Source organism: Columba livia, chromosome 15 (assembly GCF_036013475.1).
Source record: "Columba livia isolate bColLiv1 breed racing homer chromosome 15, bColLiv1.pat.W.v2, whole genome shotgun sequence".
NCBI classification, from domain to species: domain Eukaryota; kingdom Metazoa; phylum Chordata; class Aves; order Columbiformes; family Columbidae; genus Columba; species Columba livia.
In genome coordinates this window covers 9,451,063-9,473,062 of record NC_088616.1, presented here as the reverse complement: position 1 = coordinate 9,473,062, position 22,000 = coordinate 9,451,063, and the positions used below count along the sequence as shown (strand labels likewise).

The 22,000-nt window shown below is 47.0% G+C and overlaps 1 protein-coding gene across 43 annotated transcripts in view; it reads right to left on the bottom strand.

Moving 5' to 3' along the window:
• MAPK8IP3 (mitogen-activated protein kinase 8 interacting protein 3) overlaps positions 1–21,628 on the bottom strand; it is a 59,478-nt gene extending 37,850 nt beyond the window's left edge. For 17 of the 43 annotated variants that reach the window (XM_065030566.1, XM_065030578.1, XM_065030568.1 and 14 more), the window contains exons 1-6: positions 21,210–21,628; positions 7,007–7,127; positions 6,157–6,227; positions 5,311–5,402; positions 3,916–3,939; positions 1,694–1,838 (exon numbers count right to left, since the gene is read on the bottom strand). In XM_065030566.1, coding sequence (XP_064886638.1) covers positions 1,694–1,838; positions 3,916–3,939; positions 5,311–5,402; positions 6,157–6,227; positions 7,007–7,127; positions 21,210–21,527 — 771 coding nt within the window. In that variant the 5' untranslated portion in view covers positions 21,528–21,628. Of the gene's footprint in view, positions 1–1,693; positions 1,839–3,915; positions 3,940–5,310; positions 5,403–6,156; positions 6,228–7,006; positions 7,128–21,209 lie in introns of those variants that run through there. The other 26 variants (XM_065030591.1, XM_065030594.1, XM_065030602.1 and 23 more) reach the window with 8 other exon arrangements.
• Between the last annotated feature and the right edge of the window lie 372 nt (positions 21,629–22,000).

The window sequence follows — 22,000 nt, the reverse complement described above, 5'->3', positions numbered from 1 at the left end:
TGCATTTTGGTGGTTGTATCCTCGGCAGCAGTGCTGTGCTGGCACAGCACTAGTCTGAAGAAACACACTCAAGTTCTATCTTCATGTCCACCATCCTTAATTACATAATTGCACTGTGGCGTTGCTACTGCCTGACTCCAGGCAAAGCTCTCTGGAAATGACTGTAGGACCTGACTGGCATTCTGCAAGTTGCTGCGTTTCCCAAACTTCTGTGCCTCTGACACTACAGCAAGAGTTCCAAGGGTTCCAAGAACAGTCCCCACACTTACAAAGATGTTGCTTTTGGATTTCCAACTTCCATCACAGCAGAGGGCTGACCAAGTGCTAAGGTCTGTGCTGTGCAAGCCCTGGCTACTTTACTAAGGTAGTGTTAAAAAGGGAAGTTGCTGCTTTGTTTTCTGCACAAATTTTGAAATTGTCTAAATTTCTTGTGCTATGCATCAAGGAGGCCAATCCTGCAGAGTCCCTCAGGCCAAAGTACCATTAATGTAATCTGGAAACATGCAGAATGGGCACAGTAAGTCGCGTATTTTCCTATCTTTTCTTATTCTTCCCCCTCCTCTTTGCCTTTACTGCCTCAATGTGTTTCACAGGATTAGTGATTTACAACTCCTCAAAAGGAGCCCAGTCATCAGATGCGACATATAAAAAACCTGATGTTCTACAAATTCCAGGCAGAGAGAAAGAAAACTTTATGAGACACTTTTAAAGCAGACCAGGCACTCTGTGAGACACTGGGGGACATACTGCAAGCTGTGCTGGGTAGATGCACCACTGGCTCTCAGGCCCGTCACCAGGCATTTGTGGAACATCACTCAAAGAGAATAATTGGGTGGGGTCCTGAGCACAAAGACTTTGAGAAGTCTCCAGGTACAGCTCATGGGAAATGCGGCTCCCATGCATAGTCTAAACTGTCAACAGTCATGGTGAGGTGTCACCTAAGAGTACAACATCTCTTTGGGCTCGGACCAGTCTCTGAATGGCAGAGCAGAGCACCACAGGCAACAGACAGACCCAGGCAGCTGCTCCAGCGCAGCTGCAATGCTGCAAGTTTCCTGGGAAGCCCCAGCACAGAAGGCAGCGTGCTGGAGGTGACAAGTGTTCTGAAGCTAGACAATGCAAGTTTGGAGTAACAACTGGAGAGATGAGGAACTGAAGGCCTGTAAGCACAGAGCAAGACTTGGGTATCCAGAGAGGATCAGGAGCTGTTTTTACTAAAGAGAGGAAGGCCAGAACAGTGGTCAGGCAAAAAGGACAAATGCCATAGAGCGAGCACAACCCAATGCCTGGTCCCAGCTGAGGTGCAAAAGCACTGCTCTTATTGAGGGGGAGAGAGGGGACAGGTTCCACCATTTTCTCTCCCAAATAAGCTAAAAAAAGTGAAAGATTAATCTTCCCTAAACCCCTAACTGCCTCCCCATACATCCCTTTCAACTTGGGGCCAGCCAAGTAAAGGAGATTATCACTGAGACAAGAAGCATGAGGCGCTGTGTCAAATCCCTTCTGCACCATATGCCAGATCTGCAAAAGAATATCCTCCCACCTACAGCACAGCTACCAAGGGAGCAGATGCACGGCAGGGAGAGGCTGCAAAGGGTTATGGACACAGATTGGTCTCCATCTTAATGAAAACATGAGATGCTATTGACAGTGGGAGAGTGGGAAACCCTTGCTCCGTGATGGTCTATAAAACCTTGTAGCTGGAGTTGGACTGCAGCTGGCTGAGGTCACTCAGGTGCCAGTGGTCCAGTGTTGGGACGATCTTGGCCCCTATCTGCCCACGTACCATGCCATCCGTGAGAGGGAACACATTCAGAGAGTTAGGACGTTCCTTCCTGCTAAAGAAAGAAACAGAGAGAGAGGGGAAATCAATCCGTTAGCCATTTACAAGGTTCTTATAGAAAAGAAACAGCACGCTAGCTTACATGAAACATCAGTCACTTGAAATTGAACTGCACTCCTTCCCTTCACGTAGCAGCTGTATGAAACCTCAACTCCCACCCTGGTGTTGTCTACTCAGATGCATGGTGTCCACTGCTAGAGCCAGACATCCTCCTGGGAGACTCTAAGAGGGAGGGGGTCAAGTGACCAAACAGGCACAACTGATTCTCCATCAGTATGGAACATCTGGGGGGAATGCAACAGTGCAGGGAGGCATCAGCCAATTTAAGTTGGTGTATTTGTGTATTTTCTGGGAAACAAAAGTACTAAGAGAAAACAAGCCACAGCAAAAAAATACTCACAGGAAAAAAAAAAAAAAGAAAAAAAAAAAAGAAAAATAAAAAAAAGCTTCCACAGATCCTAAAGAAAACATCACTGCGTCAGGAAAGAGGCTTTTCAGTAAGAGTCATCAGTGTAGGACTTCTGCGCATTTCACCCCCAAACCGGTTAGCTTCAACAGCAGAAATCGGAGGGTTTGGGATCACTTCCAATATTAAGAAAAATAACACTTGTACTCTCTGATCCCCTCTCCATATCCCTACTACAATGCACTCAAAATTCAGAAATCAAACAAAGGTATAAATGAATGCATCGTTCATATTGCTAGATGTCTGTAATTACTTTTTCTTCATGTTCTTCTTTCTGGCAACCGCAGGTGACTAGCTAGCTGCGGGTTTAATCCTGCATATACAAGCTGGCACAGGTTTTGAGATTAAGTTCCAGCCATCTAGAGCAAGCAGTGGAGGTGGAAAAGGCTGCAGCAGCACACTGCAACCGGCAGCTGGTTCTGTGCCAGAGGGTCCCAGGTTTTGTCACAGGCTGCAGGGACGGAGCACACATCCGTTTAGGAGACATCCCCAGCAGCCTCTGCTCGCTGGACCCCAGCGGCCCTGCAGAGACAAGCTAAGCTGAGCCTCTGTGTGACAGGCACCCAAAAAGGGGTTCAAGGATGGTGCTTCACCTCCTCCTGCATGGGGCTTCTGCTTATTGGTCTGGGGAGTGATGAAATCTCCCCTTCTGTACATCGTTGTTAGTAACAATAGACCTTCATGTGCCTTTCTTTGATGATCACCAGCACTGGCCTGATGACCACGCTTGGGAAGCATCACAACCACCTCACTCATAACCATGGGTGAAACCACTGCAGCAGGAGCTGCGAGCCCTAACACAGGACACTGCACCACCCAGCTCCTTTAGGAAGGAAGGAGGTGGAATGTCTAGCAGAGGAGACAATATTTGTGGAGAAAACCAAAATGCTCAACGTTCCCACCCTCAGCACTGTTCACCCAGCACAGCGGGTCACAGCGCTGCAGTGTCACTTGTGCCGAGGAGCAATCGCTGCGATAGCCAGTCTTGGACCGGCAGAACACTTGGTTAGTTCCACCTTGCTTTACAAGCTAAACAGCAAATTCTTCAATAAGGGTCTGCAGTGGCCAAAACCTGGGATCAGGATGCTCTACAAGTAACATCTTAAAGCTTATAAAACATAACAAAACTATGATTTGTTTGCCAGCATTCAAAGATGAGAACTGCTCTCCACGCAGGCTCCGGGCGCAGAGCTTGCTGCCCAGTCCGAAGTCAGAAGTGCCTTCGGAGAGCTACTAACAGTGACAAGCATTTTCTGCCCCGCTCAGAAAATTCGCATGCCTTGTACTCTATAGGGAAATAAGGGAGAAAAGATGACTTTTCAAAACATTCTGTGATGTTAAGTGTGAATGTCCAATCACAGAGGACTGATCCTGTTCTGGGACCAAATTTCTGTGTCTTCTGCTTCTGAATATATAAGGTTCTTCTGCTGTGTTACCCCAGCAGGCTGGTGGCTCCCTCTGCCTCACCCGAATGAGCAAATCCAACACAGGTACCAGCAGACACGGGGCAAACATGCCAACGCACTCCCAGCATCACACTGTTGCCACTCAACAGCAACCTCCAGAACTAGGATTAACAAAGTTAAGATGCAGCAATAGGATTTACCTTTTCCTCCACGACTGGCGATGACTGCAGTGACAAACATAACAGCCAAAACAGAGCAGCAACCGCACAAAAAGCGAGACAAGAAAACAACCATTAGAGAGCAAAGGTCATGCAAACATGCAGCCCTACAACAGACACGGTGTAGGCATGCACTGGAATCCTATAATTCACCCCACATTAAGTGTGCACCCTGCTCATCACCCCTCTTAGGGGACAGGAGACACCCCCACCCCCCAAATAGTTCTTGCACCAAGTTCTCCCAAGTGACAGGCAAACAGACTCAATGTACTTACGGTCTTATGTAAATATGCACCCCCTACACAGTCTAACACATCCAAGCACATTCACAGATGAAAATAAATCAATGCATTTGAATTTGTGTGACAGGCCATGAGAAATTACACCTAACCCCCCCCCAGTGCACATCAGTTCACCAAGATCCACAAAGGCTGGTGTTCGCCCCCATCCAGCTGTGCAGGGACACGAAAACACCCGTTTGACCCCAGCGCTTGTGCACAAGCATTTACAAACACAGAGCTACACACGCACGCACACAAACAGTGCAAAGCTTGAAATGAGGAAAACGTCCCATTTCCCACTGGTGGTTCCTACAAACTCAAGTCACAACCCCACCAGAGGCTTCCACAGACATACAGTGTTTCTCTTTTTTGCTCTCCAAGGAGACTGGCAATGCCACACTTTCATAGGGTAAAAGACTAATTTCTCTAACATGAAGACACAATCCTTGATGAAAATTTAGCCCTTCATCCCAAAGAATGACAGTTAAGATGTACCTGTACAGAAATCAATGTAACTGCAACATTTGTGCTTTAAATTTTCTCTAAGACTACAAAAGACTAATTCTCCATACTGAACTTCTTTCCTACCACTGTCTTCGTTAAGCAAAGGCTGGTTCTTATGGAGAAATTCAGTTTCTTGGGTATAAGTAGGTCTACTGGGTGACTGATTTACAGAAAGCTTCCCTTGAAAGAATAGGGGAAAAAAGTCCTATAATGGCTAACGCATTTAATTGCTATGGTTTTGCTGGTCATCGCACATATAAAGACACACAAACACAAATACTTTATTTGATGCCTCCATCCATTCTATAAGTAAACCTTTTACATGCTACCTGAGAATACCAGCAGACTTTTGCAGAAGACTCCATCAGCAGCAGCGTGACAAAGCCTAAGCTTCATAGCAGAACACATAAAGCCCCTCACCGTCAAGCCTTAGCAACCATACTCACAACTCACCCACAACCCATTACAAAAAAGCTGCAACCACAATTCACACCCACAGGGAAAGGTCCTGCTTCTGGTTTCTCTCAAATACACGCACTCAGTTTCTAACTTCCCAGATGGCAAACATGCCATGGAGAGGTGACAGCCCTACCTTCTCCCAGGTAGACTGCCCTCTGTTTGATTATTTCCTCCAACTTGCTGCATCTTGGATCGTTCAATGTGTTCCACGTACGTCTGGATCATCTGTGAGGAGAAAAAAATCCGTGAGCCAAACGCATAAGGACAGACTCACTTTCTGCTTTTGTTTCATCTTCTCCAGCACCCACTTCCAATTCCCCTTGGTTTTTTGCACATATCCTTGTCTTTTCTTTTGTCTTCTAGACTGATGATGTAAATGAATGGAGTAACCTGACAGAAAATCTGACAGCAAATAGTGTTGGAAATTCCTTAATCTCACAACTGAAGAGCCATGAAAAAGCGTATCCAAAAATAATGTAAGACGTCTTCTGGAGGCTCATTTGCAGTGGGAGATGAGGTAATAGGGCACTGTTCACAGAATCACACAACAGTTGAGGTTGAAAGGAACCTCCGGGGCTCCATCAGGTCCAACGTCCCTGCTGAAACAGGGCCACCTAGAGTAGGTTGCCCAGGACCATGTACAAGCAGCGTTTGAGTGTCTCCAAGGATGGAGACTCCACCACATCTTCAGACACCTGTGCTACTGCTCATCATCCTCACAATAAAGAAGTTTCTACTCATGTCCAGAGGGAGCCCCTATGATTCTGTGATTCCAGTCTATACCTGTTGCCTTCAGTCCTGTCACTGGGCACCACTGAAAAGCACCTGGCTACATCCTCTTTACACCCTCCATTCAGATATTTTTGATGTTCCCAAAGCTCAGAAGCTCTAAACATCACTGGTATTGTAAAGCTGAATTCTCTGACATGACTTTACATCTAGGCTAAAAATTTATTTATTTAATGAGATGACACCCTACCTCTGTGTGACGCTGATGTAGAGCATTGTACTCTTTCTTCATTTCTGATTCACGTTCCTCCAGTCGTGAAACTACCAAGAGAAGATTCCAACCATCAGCTAACACACAACAGGATCCCCAAAGAAACTACAAGTCTCAAAGCCTATTTTGTTAGAAATTAATTTATACCTTCTGAACAAAACAAACAGTAACAGAATAATGCACATTGTGGGATCTGGTCTTCATTACAAACCCAATTTATGAGTATTTGCATGTTCCCAAAATGAGCAGAGCAAACAGTGCAAAAAGACCAAAGGTGCAGAGCTCTTCAGCAGCAGCCTGGTGCCCCATAAATGTTCTAGTTTGACAACAATGTAAATTATCCTCTTGGATGGGCATCTCTGGCTATTTGAGAATCAGGAGTACTGGATGAAACACCCATAAATTTTGCAGGGAATCTCAGCCAATAAAACACAGCTACACATGTTAAGGAACTATTTGTAAAAATAAAGAAACAAACAAGGAAATATCATAGTTTATATATAAGAAAAATGGGAGGTTCTATTCAGGGACAAGGAGAAACCAGAAACCAGCTTCCAAAACTACAACAATAGCCCAAATCTTGCATCTGGAGAGAGTGAACATGCCCCACAGAAGAGAAGTAATGATGCCTCTACTAAATTAGTGTGGATACATCCCATCCTTTAGAAGGCTCAGAATTTTATACCAAAGTAAAGGATAACCAGACATTTCAGGTTTTGTGTAAGTTACATTAAACCAAACAAAAAGTATGAAAAATATTTTCAAAGTAGCACTATATTTGTGTGGAAGGCAAAGTGTATAATCATGTCAGGTGCACAGCTTTGCTTACTCTGATCTGCATAGTTTTTGGTCTTCAGCTCCAGCTGTCGAGTCTGAAATTCAAGGTGTTCCACTTGGATTTGTAGCTCTTTCTTCTCCTGCTCCAGTGCATCTTCAAACTCTATAAATTTCTGAATAGGGAAGAAGTAGAAAAGGAGGCACGGATGAGGAATAAATGTCAAATGCGTTTGTCCCAGATGCAACTCTCATCAGCAACAACAAAGCAGCAGCTGTGCACAGAGTAGTGTGGACTCCTGCACAGAACAGGGAAGGAACGATTTTTATAGACACTCATTTCCTGATGAAAACACAACAGAAAAACACCTGTTTTCAGGTTATTACTTCTGTTAAATGTCACTTTTGACCTGGGAGCTTTAGTCATTCTCTACATCAGATACCAGCATGCACAGCAAAGTAACGTAAACCATGTGAAACATTCAGTTCAGCTCCACTGTACTGAACTGGTATTGAGCATTAGTCTTGGTAAGAGCCACAGTTGCAGTTGCTTTCATGAAATATTTAAACAGGGTCCCTGGAAAGCAAACTGCACCTTCAGATCGCTGAGTATGCTGAAACAAGCCTGGTTCTTTGTGGTCACCAGAGTTTTTCAGCACAAAACGCTAACAAATACCCATACGCAATAATGACCCATAATCCATACTTCTGGACTCAGAAACCAAGCTGATTCCAGTAACGCAAACTTGTGGGAAAATCTATGAATCTCAGAAAACATTTGCTCTGTTAACATCTCTCCACAGCAAACCAAGTCTAAACCATCACCACATTTACAATGGCGTAGGATACTGAAGTTGCCTCACTAGCCCCAGAACAAGTCCTACCCTGGCATTACGAACCCAGACATTTTAGTCTCTTTACATTACTCCGCAACAGCCACATCCGAGGAAACTAAAACTACAGTCATCTGCACCAACTAGTCCAGTAATTAAAATACAAACACATCAGCTGAGCGGCAAGAGCAGCCCTGGATCCCGAGGGAGCAGGGGACAGAGCTGAGGTGGCTTTCATTGACCGTCCGGGTGTTGATAGAACAAGAGGAACCTGCGGGATTGTCACTCGGGGCTATGAGAGCTCACAGGGGTGCTCTCTCCTGGCCTGGCCTCTTCCTATCCCTCTGGTCCCAAAATGCTCATTAAGCCGAGCTCAAACAGACTCACCAGCACATGGACTGGCTGAAACCTCTAAAATTATGACTCCCAGGGAAGAAAAGCCTCCTCTCATCCTCCATACTCTACACAGGGGAAAGCGCTGCGCTCGGCAAAGAATGCTGCTCAAAAGGGCATGGCAATTTTAATATAACGAATTACTCTAAAAGATACAGACTCTGGTGAAAATCAGTTTTGACAAGATTCCTAGGGAAAATAAGGCATTTAAATGCACAGCAAGATTATTTTGTTAAATTCTGCACGTGAAACAATATGCACAGTATTTAACTGCATTCTCAGGATAAGCCATGTGCCCATTTCCTATTGCTTTTACTGGGATAACGAGAAGTGACACTGGAGCCGTCATTATGTTTGTGAACTGGATCTTTGCTGTGTGGACGACTGAAAGGCTACATCATTTGTTATTCTTGCGGACTTTTAGAATTGTTCAGTAAATTCAGCCGAACAATTAGTCAGTTTTCATTCCTACATACCTGTATTTATAGAAACAATTAAATGTATTTTAGCCATATCTCATTTTCCTGCACTCAAGTGCTCTGTAGTGCTTTTAATCTTTAGCTGGGCTTTTAACTTTTTTTTTCCTTCCTGCCCAAATTTATTGCAACAAAAGGGTTTTTCTTCCCCTTATGGTGGTTTTCCAGCAGTATTTTCTAGAAATACCAAAAATGCCAATACCTTTCTTCCACTATAAAGGAGTCATCTCAGAGGCTAAACATTTACTTTTTAATTAAATTTTAAGACTGTACAATGTTCTGTATTTTTAAGTAAGCATTTTTTCCCAGAGTTGTCAATTAAACACTGAAATCACTTAGTCACTCACAAATATTAATCAATCTGTTGTATGGATTTCGAGAAATTTATAAAGCAATCTGCTTTGTAAGTTTTCAGATTTATTCTTGAAACTTTTTACAGAATAACAATATAATTTCAGAATGAGTAAAAAGGCAAAAAAAAATCCTAACTGACACAGCTACACTGAGCAACAGCCCCCGAGAAGCAGCAGTTCAACTCGCTCCATTCAGAGGACTGATGAAGCCACACTGACAAAAGAGCTATTTTCCTGGTATAATCTCCATCTCCTCGCAGGGTTTTGCTGGAACCACTCTGTGCTAAAGCTCTATTGATGAACCCTTTTAATTACAGCCAAGGGCTAAGTCCCCATCACATCGCACCGGCTCAGCTTTCACCACCCTCCTGGCTGGAGATGCCTCCTGCTCCTGCTCCTCCATCCAAGAGAACTCCAGCCAGGCTGGGCAGGAATGAGCTTCTTAGCAGCAATAAAAATGGACTGTAAGGAAAACATTCACAGATTTCTCAACAGTAAATTAGGAAGCAAATGAAGGCACAAGCCCAATTTTATTCCCACTATGTATGTCATCTTAAATAGGATTCCTGGATTTGCTACTGCTGTTTCAGTTTAATTCAGAGGAAACTGATTGAAATATTAAGTCATCTACAAATATGGCTCAGTTTTCTTAATTGGTCCTGTGTATTTTGTAGCCTAAAAGTAACAAGAAACAGAAAAGTATAAATCAACCATCTGGAGAAGAAAGAGACACAGAGACAACAATATTAAAAATTAATATTACACCAAGTATTCTCAGAGAAGAAAAGCATTTCAGATAAATGTATTGGAGTATATCCTGTCCCGTCTGCTGAAGAGATCGAACGACATCTGTGTGCGGGGGCCGAGGTCTCTTTAATTTCCCTGTCTCTGAAGCATCTTTCAGCTGCTCCTGCATCAGAAACCACCATCTCACCTGAGGTTCCCGCTGTGCGCCAGGAAGTCTGGAGGACTGAGAGCAGGAAAAGTCCCAGATCCAGACAGGAGGAACAGCCGCGGGGGGATGAGGAGGGGAGGTTTCCCTGGCAGGGCTGTCCCCACGGAAAGCTGTTCCTGACCGAGGAGCCGGCTCAGCACAGCCGCCACTGCCGCGCATCCTTTGTGGTACCAGTGAGCTCTCGGCAGGGCATCCAGGCAGGCTTTATTCTTTTCCAACAAGCCAGCAGCAGACATTTCATGCAGCATCCAGGGAAGAGCCCTACTAACCACTAGAAGCAACAGAGATTGAGATCAACGTGCTCGGGAATATGAGCACATCCACAAACACAACTGAGCGGTGCCAGGAGTTTGGGGAAAACAGGCACTTCAGGCATGTTTCGATTACTCTTGTGAACAACAGCCTCCGGAGACAGAGATGGCAGAGGCGGCGCTTTGCGCACAGCATCCTGTTGTGCCACAGTTCTCAATCCAGGGCTTGTGGACCACGGTGCGTGGCTGCAGATGGCCCAGGCAAGCAGCACCCCCGGGCTGGCCACCCACTCTGTCCTGGCTAAGGCATCCCCGAGCACACAGCAAAGCCCCACCACACAGTGCTCCCCACCAACCCCGGCCTTCCTGCGCTGCTAAAAACTCACACCAGGACAGGAGAAACAGAGAACACAAACTGAATAAACCATCTAATTTTTTAAAAAATTATTTGTTATTAATCAGACTCACAGAGGCAGTTATGCTTTAAAACCAAGCACAGATTATTGTGTGAATGCAGTTCAGTTAACAAACATCCACAGGCATTTCACGTTTTCCATCTTCCAGGGCGATGGGGCAGGATCCCGGTCCTGCTGAAGCTGTGGGAATGTTCTCAGTAGCTCAAACAGGATCAAGATTTCACCCCAACCTTTTTAATCTCCTACAGATAAACAGGTAGAGGGGACACTAACTCGAAAGTCACCTTCCCCTCTGAACATTTTCTGCCTGTAATATTTTTTTAAAAGCACCAAAAGAGTTATAATAGAAAAAGAATCCTTCTGGTTTACTCTTCTTTCTTGTGTTTTTCATGTAAGTTTGTGCACACCCAATCCTATCTAAACGCTGCACAAAGATGAAGCTCCACGTCTCTGGGGGTGCTAACTAAAATCAGCAAGCCTCCAGAATGGAAAAGAACATCCATGTGAATCAAATTCATACTTCTGGCCTCAGACATGGTACAAATTCCAATGACTTACTGAAAGCAGACACTGCAGACATTACTCTAGCTTCATTATACACTTAAATATTTAACAGGATAATGGTGGGTAACACACACACAAAAAAGCCAAACCCAAACAGCATAGCCTTATAGTCTTTTAAAAGAAATCTTTAAATAACTGAGATACACTATTTACAAAGAACTCTGCCACAAATTAAAATGCCAAGGTACTAAGTTTAAAAACTGAAATGCAAATTTGCTGACTGCATTCTTTTTACTTTAGTGCTGCCAAGAGGCAAAAAACCCCACGGTGCTGGCAAAGGATCACAAGCCTAACTTGCTGCTATGAGCTGCCCTTGATTTCAAGGGGTTTCTCATTTGCAGGGCCAGGTGCCGCAACTCATCCCATCTGATGGTTTCACTGCACAGGGCTCAGTTCCGACCCACACCTCAGTGATTTCACACCTCCCAGCCCCATCTTTCTGGAGATGCAGTAAAGGCATGCAGAAAACAGAAAGAGAAAGGACCAGATAATTCCACTGATGGGTTTTTTTCTGGATCCCACTACGACAAAGTAGACGGTTACACTGGAAAAAGAAACTGCCCACGCTCCCAGTAGTTCTCAATAGCAATTCCTTCCAGAGACTTATGTTTGCTTTCAAATAATAATTTCTGAATATGAACAGTTACAGTTAAGTAGTTAATCACCTCAGTTATCTAAGCAAACTGGAGTATGAAACTGCTATATATACAAATCAGTCACACAGATTTTTTTCTGCTAGCCGCTATCCCCAGATTTCAAGCAGGATAACTGGTCTGCAATAACCCAGGATTATGCCACACAACAATGGCTCACACACTTGTCTTCACAAGGAAAATATCTAGCATAAAATCATCTTAAGGCAAAAGAACAAGTATTCCTCTGAAAATCAGTGGTACAATGCAGATCGCTTGGGTTCCTGCTTTACCGCCTTTTGCAGAGGAAGAAAATGACTAAAAATAGTAGCATATCATCAGAAATCATCACATCACATCAGTGATAAACCAAGCAGAGAGCCAGAGATGCACATAAACGCAGAAATCTTATTATGTGGCCTTAATGTGTGGTGACTGGCAGTGTGTGCAATGGTGCCGCACGGCGCGGGGGGCAGCAGGGGGTCAGTCTCGGCCCTGTCCCCCTGTCCCTTTGCTGGCAGGGCTGCTCAGACACCACTTCACCACCTGGAGTCAATGCGGAGCAGCCACCCCAGCACTGCCCACGGGAGCTCCAGGACTGTGCAGGAGGTAAGAACAGGAACGGAGCAGCTCCTCTCACCTGGGACACCCCAGGTTTCCTCTTCAGGGGCATGAAAGGGTCTACCCTGCTATGACTTGTTGGAGGCACCATGACAACCAGTGATGATGGAGAAGTGTGCCGTCTTCATCCTCCTCAGCAGGCAAGAAGAACGGAGGTGCCAGGGTGCCTCTGCTAGATGCGAGATTGCACCATTTTCAGCAAAGTGAAAACTGGCATGGGATTGTTCCTCAAACTCCACCCATCACCGTTAGTTAAATTCATTTGCAATGGCAGTAAGTCCAGACCCTCCCAGACCTTCTTGGCTTTTCTCCTCCAGTTCTACCTCCTGAAACCCCGATGCCAAGTTCTGCCTTCCCGACAACATCCTTGAAAAACACACCTGCAGAGCCATGGCCAGAAAGCGAGCATGAAGCGGCCTGACTCGGGATTCATTTCATCAGGAGGAAAAAAAAAAGCTTCTCACGAAAGTCTGCTTGGGAATTACAATCTGTCTTATGCAGATAACCCTGTTGAGGGGAAATGTGGCCACCACCCCAGACCATCACCATCAACCAACATCCAGAATACTATCTTGAATTGTTCTTTAAATAAAGTAACAGCTCATAGTGCTCACTCACATTGATTTTATTTTAAAGGTAAATTTTAATAACACACACTGATTTTTATGAATATTAATAAGTGCCACGAGCCTGAGTGACATAAAGAGGATTTGTATGAAGGATCTGTGTTTGGATATAGATTTTTTTCCTCCAAGATTAATGAGAATAAAGTAAGGTTACCAGATGGCAAGGAATGATGGGCATTACATTTTGAAAGCCTGATTCCTCATAAAGAAGTGATTTATAAATATGTATCATGTGGTCAGTTTCTATTGCCTGTCTCAAATTAATTTGGTTAACATTCTTTAAATTAATAAAACTTGTGAACTGAAGAGGCTCCAAATTGATTTCATCTAATCACTGCAGACTTCATAGCATTTATTAGAAAAATTTAAAATAACTAATCAAGCACTTTTAGTGAGTAGTTTTCCAACATCTGTTTGTCCTATAACACCACCTCTAATATGTAAAAAAAACCCTACAGTTTTTACTTAAAAAAAGCATCGTGTACACAAACTTCTTATGGGGAAGATGAAACAGGTCTAGGGAGGGACAAGCTGCTTCTGCATTTCTGAGAGCATTTTTTCCTCTGCCTAACCCCACAGCACGACATCTTGTATTTTAGCTCCTAGTCTGCATTTGGTACCTCACCGGACCAGCTCTGGCTTCTCACCAGCAGGACACATCTCTCTCTTCTGCAACTCAAAACCAGCGCTGGCTGGTGCAGCACCCAGACAGACCCCGTGGCACACGAGGCCCCAGGAACAGCCCAGCACATCCTGCACCTCCCAGCACCTTCCGCTGCAGAGGCAGCTCTCGACCCCCCATCTGAGTACAAATGGCACCGATTAATTATTTCCCAGCAAAAGCCCCTATTTCACCTTCAAGGGAAAGAAAGAATTATCTTTATCGCTGTTATTTGCATTACCATCGATCGTAGTCCTGCATCAGGAGACACGCAACAGGATGTTAAATCTTTGGCTTACAATCCTATTTCGTTTTATTGCTACATTTTTTTGTAAGGAAAGGCATGCTCAGAATCCAACGATCAGCATCCTTCACACAGTGGGCATGCTAATTGCAGGCTAAAGCAGTGATGAGGTTGTCACTATTGTTAAGGATGGTTTGTAAGTTTATTTTACCATTTAAGAGGGATGACAGAAAGCCAGTATTTTTACAATTAATGCAGCCTACTTAGGCATGAACTTGAAACACATGGATCTCCAGAAACACTTCTTAGTTTTGCTTACTTTTTAAATATATGGAGTCAAATTTATTCTCTTCAGTTGTTGAGTTTTAATAATAATCTACAATACCATGATTAATTCTGAATCATGTTCAAGTGATATCACTGACAAAAGACGTAAGAGACAAAAGAGAAAAGATTATTAATATCCCAATGATTTGTCTCACATGGACACGGGACCACTTCACAGATGCTCACACTTGTGTTGCTTTTTACTTCTGAACAGCCAAACAGATGTATTTTGGAACCTTAAAACAAGCAAGGATGGAAGTATCATAAACATGGAATTAACATTTGCATGCTCAGTAGGAAAAAAACCCCACACATTACAAATATCACAGTACTTTTCATGAAAATGAGAAATCTAGTTTCTCCAGGACCAACAGCTTTTGTAAATCAAGACAAGTGCAAAAGAGGTCTCAGGTAAAGTGGCAGAACCCTCTAACAATGACAGGGGTTCTGCTGGTGAAATGTGGCCATGCCTGCAGGCTCCAGGAACAGAAGAAGAAGGGTCTGAAGAAAACAGAGCTGGATCTCGTCCCCAGCCAGCCGGGCACCAGGGCCGCCCCCCAGGCCTGCCAGTTACCTCAGCTGCATGTAGCGGAAAGGATGACACGCAAAGCCTTTCTTTATCTGGTATCTGCTATTCCCAAATGCTTTCCTCCTTCGATGCTATGAGGTCACCATCAAGCTGCAGAAACTCCCGTTAATCAGCTATTTGTGAGGTCAGGTTTCAGAGTGGGGAAACAGAAAGTGCCTTCCCAGGCTGCGATTCATTTCAGAGAGGAAGAAAATACAAGGCAGAAAGGGAAAAAGTGCTCACAGGGGAGAACACCAGAGCTGGGAGCACAAAGCTTCATTTTTATCACCCTTCCTCACCATCTTCTTAAAGGGAATTAGCGTATGAGGGAGGGACAATATTTAAAGTATGCCCCGACAAACTGGGGGGAGAGGGTGATTTTCAAAAGCCTTTCTGTTGTCTGAGATGCAGACAGGAGCTGGTGAACTTGCAATATTGCCACCCAGCTGGAGAGCTCTTTGAGTACCTCGAGGCACACAGAAACCCGCAGCAACCACAGCCTGTGCCTCTCGCAAGGGACCATCTCTTCCCAAACGCTGCCCGCCGATTTCCAAACCAAACACCACAGGCATCTCCAACTATTACATAAAAATAAAAAACTGGTTAAGTGAATGTGCTTATCCTGTAAAATAACAATGCAAATAGCAAGCCATAAAGAGGAGGCAATGGCCACAGTGACAAGCCATCAGATGACAGAAATGTTGCCTTTTTTTGGAAGTGGGAAAGGATGTCAGTCAGGTGTCTCTCAAACACAAGTCCTACACTGGACACGCCAGCAAAGAGCTCCTACAGGTCACGTCCCTTTTGGGTCTGGCACCTGGGGAAGAACAACCCCAGGCACCAGGATATGCTGGGGGCACCCCGTTGGAAAGCAGCACGGCAGAAAAACGGGGGTCCTGGTGGACACCAAGCTGAACAAGAGGCAGCACAAGGCCCCGCGGTGAAGAGGTGAACGGTGTCCTTGGCTATTGCCAGCAGGTCGAGGAGGAAGGAGATCCTCCCCCTTTACCCAGCACTGGGGAGACCACATCTGGAGTGCTGTGTCCCATGCCAGGCTCCCGAGTGTAAGACACACGGACACACTGGAGAGGTCCAGTGAAGGACCACGAGGATGAGGAAGGGGCTGGAGTACCTGGAGAAGAGAAGGCTCGTGGGGACCTCATTGATGTATAGAAATACTTGAAGGGAAGGTGCAGAGAGGACGAAGCCACGCTGTTTCCAGTGATGCCCTGTGACAGGACAAGAGATAACGGGCACAAGCTGGAACACAGGAGGTTCCCTCGGAACATCAGGAAGCATTTTTTCACTGTGAGGGTGGCTGAGCACTGGCACAGGTTGCCCAGAGGGGTGGTGACATCTCCATCTTTAGAGATACTCAAATGCTGTTTGGCCACAGCCCTGGGCAACCTGCGCTGGGTGACCCTGCTTGAGCAGCGTGGTTAGACCAGCAGACCTCCAGAGAACACCTCCATCCCCAACCAGTCTGTGATCCGGTGAAGTGCCCAGAGCACAGATGCACCCATGGGGAAGCCCGGAAGACGACATCTCATAAGAAAGCCCACTGGGAACGTCACACACAGCAGCACACGCTGCTTCAAGGGGTCCCTGTGCCGCCAAAGCTCACATCACATCACCGGGCAGCTCAGAGCAATGCTGCCCACCTCTCGGTCAGATCCAACAGCAACACAACAAGTCTTCGAGAACCGTAGGCTGGAAGGCTCTGCCACATGGCCACATGACAGCTCCTCACTCCCAGAGCCGAGCAAAGGCCCAACCACACTGACACAGGCAGCGCCGCCTGCCCGCAGCACCTGAGCCTGGACACACCTCCCACTACAGGCAGAAGAGTCGTCACTCAGAAACTCAGATCACCAGCCATGTTTACCAAGACAGAGGTTTCTTCAACTGCTTTCCAACAGAAGTTGCTTCCAGGCGCTAGACTGCCATAGCTGAGAACCCAAGCAGCAAAAGCCCTTCACAAGGGGGGCAGACCTCACCCACACTAGGTACTTATCTCTATGCCATAAGTATATGCATGTTAAATGAGCATCCCTTTAAAAAATTTTAATGAGCATTAACTGATGTTGCAAATCAATCGACCAAGATCTTACTTTGCTATTAATGCACTTTTTGCTTCTTTGGACGGCCACCACCATTCCCTTGTGATGTATGAAATTTCGCTGGCAGCACTTTCCGTGCAGCGGGAGGTCGGAAGGCCAGCTCCGCGCCCGGCAGAGATCCACCTTGCCTTTCTGACCTCCAAGCAGCAACGCCAACGTACACCCACTGACCCTGTGCTTCTGTGCTTCCCACCCGTGGAAGCTTTTACATGCATTTATACACACGTGCTAATGGTGGAATTAGTGCCCAAATGCGACTGACAGTCTCTGCAGAAAACAGCATTTAGGGCACACAGTGGTGGTTTTCTACAAGGGAAGAGAATCCAGAACATTAGGGAAGTGGGTTAGATAAAACAAAATGTCTCATTAAGAGTGGATCCAATAAAGCTTGTTTACCTCAGGGATTTCTGCTGGTGTCCCCTAGCCCCTTCCAAATTCTACCCCCATGCATATCTGAGCAGACACCAGGAAGAGATGGTGTTTGCACAGGCTGGACCCACCTGCCCCAGACCCCCGTCCGACTGTCCTGCCGCCTCCCACTGAGCTGCACGCTGGCAAGCTCTGCCTGCCTCTCCTCCAGGCAGGACCTTCACTTGGCCTTTCTCTCTCTTGCTTTTCACAAAAGGAATATATATATATATATATATATATATATGTATATATATACACACACACATACATATAATTAGCCTTTTTTTTTTTTTTTTTTAAATATGGCTTAAAGTATGACACCAGCTTCCTAAGTTAGAGGGAGCAAGTGCCTAACAGAATGATCACACAAGCTTCATTTCCCTAAGAAATCAAGCTAAAAACAATACTTGGGCCATAAAAATAAATAAATACCATGTGTTAGTATATGCCACCACAAATACCAGGGGCCACAAGGGCGGTCAATGGTGTGGAGCATCTTTAATGGAAGGAGCTGGGGCTGCTCGGCCTGGAGAAGAGATGGCTCAGTGACATCTTACCAGTGTGTTTAAGTCCCTGCTGGGAGGGAGTGAGGACGAGGCAGCCAGACAGTGCTCTGCACAAGAGGCAATGGGCACAAAGTGAACCACGTGAAGTTCCATCTGAACACAAGGAAGCAGTTTTTTACTGGGAGGGTGGCCAGGTGCTGGGCCAGGTTGCCCAGAGAGGCTGGAGAGTCTCCATCTGTGGAGATGCTCAAACTCTGACCACACATGGTCCTGGGCTACCTGCCCTGGCTGACCCTGCTTGAGCGGGGGGTGCTGGATGAGGTGATCTCAGGAGGTCCCTGCCAAACCACACAACGCTGTGGTTCCACGAGACACAATGCTACGCAAGCTATAATTACCTTATGTTCATACATAATACGAAACAGATGGAAGAAAACAAGAACACCAAAAATCTGGTGCAATCCCACATCTTCAGTACCTTGGAGGTCACAGAAAACTGAAACGTTGTGTACCAAGCCCTGTAGTCGCAGAGACTGACAGCACCATCTCATTTCAAGGAACTTCTATTTTCAAGCCACTTGCCTAGGTGCTTCTGCTGTCCTGTTTCAGGGTGAGTGGAAAATACAGAGTCACTCTGCAGCCCGTTCAGAAAATAAAACAATAATTTGCTTTTGGCAAAGACTGTTTTAAAAGCGAATATCCAGAATCATCTTAGAGAAAGAGACAGAAGAGTATTGAGAAGGAAAACTGTCCTTTATGGTATCTAGTGGAAGTGAAACAAAAGTTGTTAGAAAGAGGCTTAATTTAACCAAACATACCTATAGAGTCTGTTTGTGCACAATTTCTGCATAAAGATGAAACAGCAAGATTTGACGGTTCTGCAGTGGTGGTAACAAGACAACACAACACACGTTTTTATGTCAGAGAGCGATGCCCGCCTGTGGTTCCAGTTACTTTGAAATTAATGAACTAATATAAAGTTAATTATAACCCAGAGTCTTTTGACACAGTATTGCAAGAGAACAACAGACCAGTTCTTCATCTCCAACTTGCTACTTTATTTGTTGTAATTAGCGCTCATACACAGAGAGTAGCCAAGACTGGGGTCAAGTCCTGTTCCCAGAGGAGGATCCTCCCACTTAGAAGTGACGATCTCCCCAAGCCCTGAGGTGCAGCACAGGACACCACACGCTGCTGGAGAAGCGGGCCGGACCGTCCCCGGTTCCTATGGGCACTGCTACAGCACAGCAACGCACGTTCTGGGGGGAAAAACACTCTGCTATTCTTTGATCGTTTACAGTTACCTGGCAGACAGCGGGATTCTCTGTAACACATAGATTTTCACCTCCATAATATGTAATTTACTGCATAGTAAGCGGCATATGGGAAACGGGTACAGATAAATAATGTACTTTCTGTTATACGCAGAGGGAAATAACAGACATATATTTCATAGATGACCTTGTAACAGGGATTACGTGGAGGCAGAATACTCATTCTCACAAAAAGCATATTATCTACTCCTTTTTGGTAACAAGTCTCCTTGCAGACACTTTTTTCCCTCACTCGCATTGAGCTGTGCGTAGGGACAACAGTGTCACCATCACCGGTGCATCTGAAATCTCAGCAAACACCATCCCGCTCTGGTTCCAGAGTTCCCTTGCAGGAAACGTAACCGTTGTCACCACATTTGCCTCCAGAAAACAGCATCCTGTACCCACTAAGTCAAGAACAGAAATCCACCCAAGTCCAAAGATGCAAGATCATTCCAACTGGACTGTTCCATTCCCCATTTGTAGGCCCATTTTTTTCCCCTATAAATAGTACACTTTATAAACAAAAATTCTCAGAAGCTGTGAAAGTCTGTCTCCATGCAAAGTTTAGTAAGTAAAGTCTCATGTACTCAGAATAATTTTTCAATCCCTACATGCATTCAAAAGAATTTGAAAACATTATTTATTAGTCCATTATTACATAATTAAAACTCAGGACTACAACTTTAATTAACAGGCTCTCGCTTTCAGTATCAGCAACGGATGGCAAGTGTCCTCCTCATCAAGTCAGCATGATTCTTGCAGGAGATTATTAAGCAACAAGAACACATCTGCAAAAATACCGCATGGTGCTTTACATTGTTCCCCAGTTCAAAAGCTACTTCATTAATTACCCCTTCGCAAATCAGAACTTGACCCCTGGTAAGGCTATTGAACCTTAAATCTTCTGCTCTTTCTTAGTCTATAAGCTGGGGTGAAAAAACACTTTTTAAGAAGTTGTGTAGTGAAATGAGGATGTGGTGGTGGTGACGGGACTTCTTCCACCACCACCGCTGCATTCCAGCTCACAGACCAGCCCTTCAAGAGGCCAAACAGCAAACCCTATGGTTCACAGGCCTCACTTACGGCTGAAAAGATGCTCGTGATTTCAGCAGGGACAGGCGCAGATGTAGGAAGAAGGCAGAGTGCAAGTCACCCCCCTCCGTTTTGTCCACATGCGAGTCTTTATAACCACAAGATTTTTGGTTCTTTCCCTCAGAGGGGTTTGTTCCCGGTCTTCCCCTCCCAGCCGAGCTGGGACACGGCTCCCACGGGACAGGACCCGCGCCCCACGGAACCGCAGATGCCAACTCGGGAAACCGAGTTTTATTAAGGCTCAGGGTGTAGTTTTGGTAAAGACAAGTTTCAAAAATCAGATGCTCTACTCTAAAGGCCATTTCTTGCTCCAACCAAATAGCCTACTGCCGACATTAAAAAAGCTGTAGGGTTCACAGAAATTACCAATTTTAAGAAGTATTCTCTAAACCACAAGTCACCATAAATGCCAAGCCCTCTATGTGCTGTTGCCACTCCAAAGCGGATTCTTCAAACCCACAGGACTGCAGCTGTTTTTGTGTAGTTCTACCCGTCCGGTTCTCGCAGGGGCGGGTCACCGCAGAGGCACCTGCCGCCCGCTGCCGCGGGGCCGGGCCGGGCAGCGATCCCGCGGGGGTCCCCGCAGCAGGGCCCGGCCCGCACCCGCCGCCCGCGCTCCCCTTCTAGAAGGTACCGCCGGCCGCTGCCCCGGGGCTCCCCCGCCGGCCCAGCCTCCCCGCCCCGGGCCCGCCGTGACGGGGGGATCCGCCGGCAGCGGCCGATCGAGGAGCCGGAACCGAGGCCTGCGGGGAGGCGCCCCCGGCGCAGGCCCGACCGCCCCCGCGGCCTCGCCCGCCGCCCCCCCGCGGGCCCGGCCGCCCGTCAGCCGCAGCGGGGCCGCGGTGCCCCCGCCCGGCGGGCGGCCAAGATGGTCGCGGGGCGGCGTCGCTCACCTCCTCGGCCTGCTTGCGCAGCGCCTTCTCCCGCTCGTACTGCGTGAGCAGCTGCTCGTTGTCCTCCCGCAGCAGCTCCAGCTCCACCTCGTGCTCCTGGTTGTCGGTCAGCACCGAGTCCAGGTTCTCCAGCACCGTCACCACCAGCGGCATCAGCTCCTTCACCACCTCCTCATCGTAGCAGTGGATGAGCCGCTCGAACTCGCGGTAGATGCTGTTGGCGAGGCCCGAGACCCGCTCCGACATCACCGACCCCGAGCAGTAATCGTCGCCCGGGTACCCCCCCACGCCGCCATCGTCCAGCTGGATCTCCAGCATCCTGCCGGCCCGACAGCCGCCCGCTCCGGCCCCGCTCCGCTCCGCTCCCCGCTGCCGAGGCCGCCGCCGCCAGGCTCTGCCCCGCCCGCCGCGTCACGGGCCGCGGGGACCGGCTGGGGCGGGGACGGGCTGGGGCGGAGCGCGGCGGTGCCGCCCCGCGATCGCGGAGCCGCCCCCGGGCCGGGACCGCGGGACGAGGCCGCGGGGCGGCGGCAGCGCCCAGCACGTCGGCGCCCTGCCCATGGGGAGACGCCGACCCGTCCGCGAACAGCACCTGCCCCGCCGAGCCGCCCCCACGCGTGTGGGGAGACACCCCGAGCTCAAACCCACCCGCGGCCGATTTCTTCCCAGCACCAGTGGCCAGACAAAGGACAGCGGGGAAGTGTCCACTGCGTGGATGAGACCGCCACGCGTGACACCCAACACTGTGGAGCATCCGAGAGCACGGACAGTGTCCTGCACCTTGACGCAAG